Source organism: Hipposideros armiger, unplaced genomic scaffold (genome assembly GCF_001890085.2).
Source record: "Hipposideros armiger isolate ML-2016 unplaced genomic scaffold, ASM189008v1 scaffold_141, whole genome shotgun sequence".
NCBI lineage: Eukaryota > Metazoa > Chordata > Mammalia > Chiroptera > Hipposideridae > Hipposideros > Hipposideros armiger.
This window is the reverse complement of record NW_017731491.1, coordinates 2,201,628-2,210,083: the sequence shown is the minus strand read 5'-3', so window position 1 is coordinate 2,210,083 and position 8,456 is coordinate 2,201,628. Positions and strand designations below refer to the sequence as shown.

General features: G+C 50.0%; 1 protein-coding gene across 5 annotated transcripts in view; it reads left to right on the top strand.

Annotated features, from left to right (window-relative positions):
* Positions 1 to 8,456, top strand: part of SLC43A2 (solute carrier family 43 member 2) — a 40,129-nt gene that overhangs the window by 5,449 nt on the left and 26,224 nt on the right. For 3 of the 5 annotated variants that reach the window (XM_019650506.1, XM_019650507.1, XM_019650508.1), the window contains 3 exons: positions 4,063 to 4,279; positions 5,389 to 5,444; positions 6,246 to 6,322. In XM_019650506.1, the coding sequence (XP_019506051.1) occupies positions 4,063 to 4,279; positions 5,389 to 5,444; positions 6,246 to 6,322 (350 nt within the window). The remainder of the gene's footprint in view (positions 1 to 4,062; positions 4,280 to 5,388; positions 5,445 to 6,245; positions 6,323 to 8,456) is intronic. The other 2 variants (XM_019650509.1, XM_019650510.1) reach the window with 1 other exon arrangement.

Here is an 8,456-nt window from a genome sequence, read left to right as displayed (position 1 = left end):
CTCTGGCATCCCAAGCCAGCTCTTAACCAATGCGCCACTCGGCCGGCCCAAGGCCACCTGATATTGCCGCTGACTCTGTGACAGCCTTATGCCATCTCTATTCTCAGCATTTTCTCTCTGAAATGCCTCTCACCCAGGTAGTACAGCATCAGCACAGCCTGGATTCAAGTCCAGTTTCCCCAGGTATCGTTTGTGAGACCTTGGACAAGCAGCTTATCTGCTCTGAAACTCCTGGGATCATAGTGTGGAATATGGGGTGGGGTTGGGAGGGGACTAAGTGTGGCACAGAAGCAAATAGCACTGAACACAGCAGACAGCACACACAGGCACTCTGTTACCACAGCTAGGGTGCTAGGCCTTTGCCTACCCAGCAGAGCCCTCTAGTCTCTTCTGTGTCCTGCCTCTAGTCTGCTCTGTGTCTGAGGCTGACCTCTCACCTACATCCCCCCTGCTGCACTGAGATACTGCTTCCTGTTGCCGGATAGACTAAGGATTTGAGAGAGACAGGAGATCCTGGGGCAGAGACCATTAGCAGGGGGTCCAGGGGGCTGCCCCCCAGGAACAGGGCACTCAATAAGCAGCCAGTCAGAAAGGGGCTCTCAGGAATTTAGAGGGGCCACCAGCCCGATGTCCCTTGCTCCCTCAAGCATCAACCAGCCAGCTATTCTGGGGGCTCACCACTCCTTTTGTTTCCCTGGGGTGGGGGAGCCCGCTCTTTGACCCAAGGAGATGTCCGGGGAGCCTGAGTGGGGTCACAGCACCCTCTTTTCTCCCCTGCTTTCTCTGTAAAGATTTTGTATGAGTCTTCTGTGACTGGGGCCAAACAGTGCAGGCATTGTTCTCTCTTCCCTGCCCCTGGGTTTCCTCCTAAGCAGCCTCACGCCTATTCTCAGCACACTGTGGCCACTCCTGGCCTCTCTTCTTGTTTCACCTTCCTCAGCTGGGCTGGGCCACTCTGGCCGCCCACTGCAGAGGCATATGTTTAATAAACAGGTGTAGGTAAGATGCAGAGCCGGCTGGGCTCTCTCTAGGCTGGGGGCAGAGGGGCACCCTGGGGGCTTGACACTTCCTGGGTGGTTGTCTGTTTGTCTGTCCCATCTCACAGTGGCCCAAGTGGGAGCAGAGGGAGAGGAGCAGCCTGGGTGTGACTGTGTTTGGGCATCCGCTGGATCTGTGATTATTCATGTGGGCTGTTTTACTGCCAACAAAGCTTCTGGGCTCCCCAAAGGTTTAGTTCCCCCGGGGTGAAGGACACTCGTATTGCTCCATAAGCAGATGAGAGGCCACTCAGACACCCCCAACCCTTGCTCATCTATTGCTAGACATCACTGCCTGGAGGCAGGAAGGTAGAGGGCCAGGTGGCCTCTTTGGCAAGGATTTGTTGAAGAAGAGAAGCCTGGTGGCCCGAAATGTAAGGTCCCTGTTCCTGTGTATAGTGTCTTGAGGATGAAAGATGGGAGGGACAGATAACCCTCCCCTTTATTGTGACCTTTCTCCTCATGAGCCCTGTGTCTAGTTATAGGGGTTACCAGGTCTCTAAACAATTCAGATGTTTCTGCCCCATCCCCACTTGGAGCAAATCAGGGAGACCCTGTTGGGTGCGTTGCCTTAGGATTTTATCTTCTCTCTCGGTGAGTACAGTCATGGATTTAGGGGTCTCCCGTGGTTCCTTTCTGGGAGATCTGTGGGCAGGGCACCCCGGTGCCTCTACTCAGGCACAGTGCTGCCTCGTTTCCTGATGCCCTGTCCCGCTATGGTCCCTGCTTACGGCAGCAGACCCTGCTGCACCTAGTGCAATAATGGCCACAGTCAGGTGTCCCAAGCCAGCCATCCTGGACCCTTAAGCACCCTCTCCACCCATCTACTCTGTCGCACCTGTGCTGGTTTGCTCCTGCTCCTGCCTGCACACCAACCTGGACATGGCCATTGCTGTGTGGAGACCCTGCTATCCCACTTCACATCCAGTTCCTGTTTCTGCTGGCAGAGCTGACACTTGAAACCAGTGCCAACCTGTGAAGCGGCTCTGCCTTTCCAGAAGCTGCCCCACAGTGGGTGAGCAGCTCAGAACTGCCCAGGCTAAGGCAGTGTGTGTGACAATTCTGAGGTGGATCTGACTAGGCCCAGGTGACCCTGTCTGGCATGTATTTTGGCTGCCTGTGTGGTAGGGTCTCTCTTGGAAAACTGGAAGTAGTGGGGTGTGGCAGGGATCTGGCTTGTTAGGTTTTGTTTCTCTGGCTTCCGGAGGTTAACATTGTGTCTACAACCTCCTTAAATCCCCTCTATCTTCAACTTGACTCTGTATGTCCTATTTCCTTTCTTCTCTCTCGACCCTTTTGGCATTGTGATCTGATTCCATTGTTTTCATTAATTCAGTAAACACCTGCTGTGCACCGGGATCTGGATGAGGGGCTAGGGACACAGGTAACTGGCACACAGTCCCTGCCCTTCAGGGACCCCAGCCCGGTGGGAGACTAGACACGAATTCATGCTACCATGTACACAATTATGGAACTCTCCTCCCAGTTCCGCGTCAGGCTCTGCTGCCAGCCAGTTGCACCATTACCCCCATCTTGAGTCTCCAATAATAGTAATAATACTAACAACTTTTAGCTATTATATATTGAGCACTTTCTATGCCTGTGTGAGCTCGAGAATGTTGTCTGGATTTTCTTATCTTCCCTAAAACTCTAGGAGGTAGATAGTATTGTTAGATTATGCCCATTTTACAGATAAAAAAACTGAGAAAGAGCAAGATTAAATCACTGTCTCCAAGGTCATAAAGTAGAAAGTGGAGGAACCAAAATTAGAACCCAGAGGCCAGGTCCCAGCACCTCACCTGCAATCAACATGCCCCCAGCAGGGCTTGCTGGTTAGAGGTTGGTATGTGGCATGATTCACCCAAAGTGCATCCTTTTCTTTGACCTTGGGGCAGCCCTGAGAGGCCTGGGCAGGCCTTAACAGACCTCAGCTTTACAGCCCTGGCGCCAGAGGCCCGCAATCTGGAGGCAAGCAGTTATCTGAAGAGAGGTATTTCCTTGTCTCTCCCAGTGTTACCTCAAATCTAATCAGAGGCCACTCCTCTTTCTGCAGGATTAGTCAGCATCTCTTAACTAGCAGTCCCAGAGAGGAGAGAGTTCTTCGACCATGTTCCCGGCCTGTCCCCCACCCTCCTGCCCTCAGCTGCCACAGCACTTTTTCCTTACTATTTTTGTTTTGGTGCTGGGTGGACTTTGGAGAGGGCCATTAAGGGCCAGGATTACAGAACAGGCATGACCTCAGGGGACAGCAAGTATCGTGAACCCAGTGAGAAAAATAAGAAAGATGCACCTCAACCAGTGAAAACAAATAAGTTAGGACTGTTAAAAAAAAAAAAAAAAGGAAGAAAGAAAAAACAACCTTTCCCAAGGGGTTTTACAATACAGTGTATGTAGTGGTTGATGCTCCGAAAATATGAGAGGAGGAGGTGGCATATGGATTGCATGTTTAAGAAGTCCAATGTACTTGGCAGTAAAGGAGGCCCACACACTTCTCCAAGCTGACGGAGGAGAACCAGGAGAGCATTACAGTGAGATCAGCAGCTTGCCTTTCCCAAGTGGTCTAAGGTCAGCCTCCTAGATACTAGCTGCAGCCTGTTTCCATGGACAGAGCTGCTGAGAAGGTTCTAGGCAGCCTGAGGCCCCACAGCCAAGGCTGGGTCCTGAGACCTACTTTTCTAGGGTATAGGTGACTCTAGAATGGGAATCCCAACCTGGGGCTCATGAGTGCTTCAAGGGACACATGAAGCTCCTGAAATTGTGGGTAAGATTTTATGTGCATCTTCTGGGGAGCAGGAGCCTAGCTTTATTTATTGGATTTACCACAGGGCCTCTGACCCCACAACTGTTAAGAACCTCTGCATTATTGTCTCCGGGGGCTTGGACCAGATGTATATGCAAGCCTCCCATGGAGTAGCCTGAGCCCACAGTGGGCCCAGAGCCAGCCCTGCCATTCCCAGTGAGTTGACACCGAATGTGCACCTGCCCCTCTAATCTTTGGGAACCCCTGCCATGACCCTGTGATCAGGTTTCCCTCCCTCTGTACACACAGAGAACGTCACCAACAGCACAGAGCCAGACCCTGATGAGGTGAGCATAGTGAACACATGGCTCAGCTGCAAGGCCCAGGACGAGATGCTAAACTTGGCCTTCACCGTGGGCTCCTTCCTGCTCAGTGCTATCACCCTGCCCCTGGGCATCGTCATGGACAAGTATGGCCCAAGGAAGCTCAGGCTCCTGGGCAGGTCAGTATCGGGGTGGGAGGTGGGCAGGTGGACTCTGGGCTGAGTTCCCCCACTGTAGGGAATCCTGGTGCTTGCTATCAGGTGTAGTGTGGAGCTCCTTAAATACCCCCCCCCAGAATGGAATTTCTACCCCATTTGCCACCAAATCAGTAGGTATCTGTGATCCTTGCAATATGCCAATATTGCATTAAAAAGGTACAGGGCCCCTGGCCTGCCTTGGAGGGCCTAGAGTTGCTTGTCGTTAAGAACACTGGTTTCCAGAAGTCGTTTTTACGTGCTACCCCTTCAGAAAAAAAGATTTTGAAAATATACTTCTAATATAAGCACATAGAATTATCAATTATATACACAGATGCCATTCTTAATTTTTTATGTGCTTTGTGATACATAAATAAAAATATAAATTAAAATGGCTGAGATTAAAAATGATACAATAAAAAACCTAATATTGCCCCTACTGCCGGCACCCATGTGGGTCATCTTGTGTACCCTCTGGGCACAAGTCCGGTGTGCCAAACTTAGGGTCAGTCCACCCAGCATCTGGCCTCTCAGGTCACAGCCTCCCCAAGTCAGTCCCATTGGGCAGTGGTTTGCAGTGAGCCAAACCTGTGATTGTGAAGGGAATGGGTCGGGGAGCAGTGTCATTCACTCTTTGTTGCTTCAGTGAACTTGGTCCCCAGAGCAGAGCCAAATGGAGGGGATTCAGGAGTTGCCACTCATCTCGCCCATGCCTAGTGGGGTTCTGGCCATCCCATGACTCAGTGGGCATAGGAACCTGGGGAATGGCTTGTGCCTTCTCTCACTTTAGAGCCTCGGCCCCCTCCAGTCTGGGGATGGCAGGGGGCAGTGCAGTGTGGTGTTTACCAGATCTGGCTTCCGGGCTTGAATTCCTGCTTAGGCACCTGCTAATTGGATACCTTGGAGAAATCAGTTCTTATTTTTCCTCATCAGTAAAATGGGGCCAATTATACGCCTTAGAATTGTTAAATAAAATATTACATGTAAATTTTCCAAAAGTATCTAAAATATACTAAATATTCCTAAATAATAACAACAATATTAACAATAACAGTAGTAAGAAACAATGTATTATTTCTGCTTGTTTTTAGTGCCTGCTTTGCTGTCTCCTGCTTGCTGATTGCATATGGAGCAAATAACCCCAACTGTGAGTACACGTCTCCTCCACGCTTTTGTCAGGGACTGGGGAGAGAGTGCCTAGACGTGCTCGCAGGCCCACCTGTTCTAGGAAGCTGTGCCAGGCCTAGCGCTTACTGCTCAAGTTAGAGGGGACGCCTGTGAGGCCTTCACCTAGTTACTTATCTCAAATGGGTGGCTGTAAAAGAACAATTGCCCCAGACAGACATCTGAGAGAAGCTCCCAGGATATGCAACATTCCCATCTCATCACCTAGCCAGGCCAGTCTCCGATGGCCTCATTTACCCAACCTGAGAGATGAGTTCCAAGAACCGGGCCAGCTGCAGGGGTGTGTGCAGAATCATCAGCTGTGTCCCCTTAAAGGCAGCCCAGGCCAGCACTTTTAGAAGCTACCTGGTCCCCAACCCTATTTATGTACAGCTGTTGCTTCAAAGACTTTTAGAACGAACACCAAAATAGGACTTGGGTTTCACCAAAATCTTAGCCAGGCCCACCTACTGATTTGGGGGTACCTGTATTTTTGGTTTCAGTGAAACAGTTTCTTTAGGTCTCTTGCTTGCTGCTCAGGTTAATATAGGGCGGAGGATGGGGAGGCACCTTTTGTAAGAGCCCAAGCTCCGTAAAATGGGCCAAAGAAGGATAGTGAGGAAGAGGCTGTTCCAGACCAACAGGTATCCGGCACTGGCCTCCAATGGCTTGTTATTCATTCAGCCTGCATTTGTTTGGAGCCTGCTCCCTGCGAGGAACTGGGCCTGGCATCCCTGAAGCTCAGCTGTGGTTCCCTGTTTATGAGCCTTCTGTTTCCTTACAGCTCTCTCTGTGCTCATTTTCATCGCCCTGTCTCTGAATGGCTTTGGAGGGATGTGCATGACTTTTACCTCATTAACAGTAAGTATCGATTTCTTTAAGTTCTCAGTTCATTCATCTCCTTGTGAACTTGAGGCAGCTTTTATTGGCTTCAATTTCCTTGCCTTCCATTTGCCTGCATATGCCTGGACATCCCAAGCACTAGAGCGCTGCTGGTGGGGAAGCGGCTGGGCAGCAAAGCTAGTCGTGACCTCTCAAGTTGGGGAGGTCCTGCCGGTAGCAGAGCCCGGCTCTCAGAGAAGGCCCATCTTCTGTCTGCTGACGTTGGCTTAGGTGCTGAGGAAGCCAGTTCACTTGCCAGGTGTCCAGGGAAGACAAGAGCAGGGAGAAAAAAAGCTGCCACCCACTTGCTTTTCTCTTACTCCATGGCAGCTCTGGCTAACAGTGCAACTGAAAAACAAACTCCATCGGAATCTCCCCACCCCTAACCGTTGCCTTTGTCCAGAGCTGAATGAGAAACTCACGGGAGCACACAGGCTGCCTCTCTTCTTTGTTTTCATAATGCCTGGGGAAGGAGATGTTTTCTTGGGTTGCCAAGCACCCCCTTATTGGTAGTACCAGAATGCCAGAGAACGTGCTCATTTTTGAGGTGAGAGAGGCTGCAGGAAGGTCCGGGTTGAAGGAAAGGAAGTCAAAGAAAGCCAAAAAGAGTCGTTCTCAGGAAGAAGAAGAGAGTGCTCTGTAGGCTCTCCCGGTCGGGCAAGGGTGCCTTTCAGAGTTGGCTGTTGGGAAAGAAGTGAAAATAATAGGCTCTTCACGGAGATTTCTGTCCAGAAAAGTCTGGCCTGCCTCAGTTTCCCCATGGAAAAGTTTTTATGACACTGTACCTCCCATCACTATTTGCAGGGCACTCTGGTTTTTTTTTCTTTTTTAAAGATTTTATTGGGGAATTGGGGAAGGGGAACAGCCAAGTTGTTGTCCTTCAATCTTAGGTGTGGAGGGCACAGCTAATTCAGCTCCAAGTCCAGTTGCCATCCGGCCGCCTGTCAACAGCTCACAGCTGCTCAGCTCAAGGTGCCGTGTTCAATCTTAGTTGTAGGTGGGCATTGCCCACCATCCCATGTGGGAGTCAAACCGACAACCTTTTTGTTAGGAGCACGTGCTCTCACCAGCTGAGCCGTCCTGCCCCCTGTTGGCAGCTCAGCTCCAGCGCAACTCACTGGCCCATGTGGGAATCGAACCGGTGACCCTGTTGCTCAGAGCTCGCGCGCTTAACCAACTGAGCCACTTGGACAGCTCAGGGCATTCTGGTTTCTGATTTCCCCATCTACTAATGAATCAGGAGTCATGTGTTGAAGGGCCTTTGTTAAGCTTTTAGGTGGCCTTGGGGACTGCTGGTGGCCTTGTAAGGAGTTTGAAGAGGTGCTGGCAACTCCGTGACCTTGCCTGCAGACCAGACACAGGCCAGGCCCCGTGTCTCTTCCATTCACCTCTCCTACGCTTTGCCTTGTTAACTTTACCCTGGTGGGAAGGAGTAACTGTCTGAGTCTGAGTCCATGGAAATGCACTGTTCCGTGGCGTCTGTGTTAGGTGAGAAAGGCATGGTATGGGGCCAGATATGTGGTATACTCAGGGAGAGGGTGACACACAGATCTGGGAACTCTGGGTGCCTTGCCCTGGTGGTGTGAGCAAGATCGACTTTGTGCATTTATATTTTTATTTTTTTTTAACCAGGTCGATTAAAGAAAACAAATATATCCCCTCCCTTTCTCAAATACACAGAAGAAAACAGATGTTGAAACTGTAAGAAATCAGAATTGTCAAAATTCCACAAAGTTGTGTGAACTATTGTGGTTTGGTTTGTTCTTTGACAGTGTGAAAACGACCAACTCTGTTATCAAAATGAAAATTAAACACCCAGATCACCCCATGATTTTAGTCACTCTATGCCTACGTCATGGCAGTTCTGAATTTCAGAATGAGGAAGAGATGGTCCTTGAACTTGAGGAGTTTTTGCTCTGAGATGCAGAAAGATGCTTTATTGCAACAGAGCATAAGACAAACAGATAAAATCCACCATACCATGAATCCCCTTTAAGAAAACTTTTTTTAAAATTAGTTTCAAGTGTGCAAAGCAACATAATAGACATTTACACCCCTCACAAAGTGATAACCCCCCGCAATCTACTACCGCTCTGACATCGTGTATCGCTAT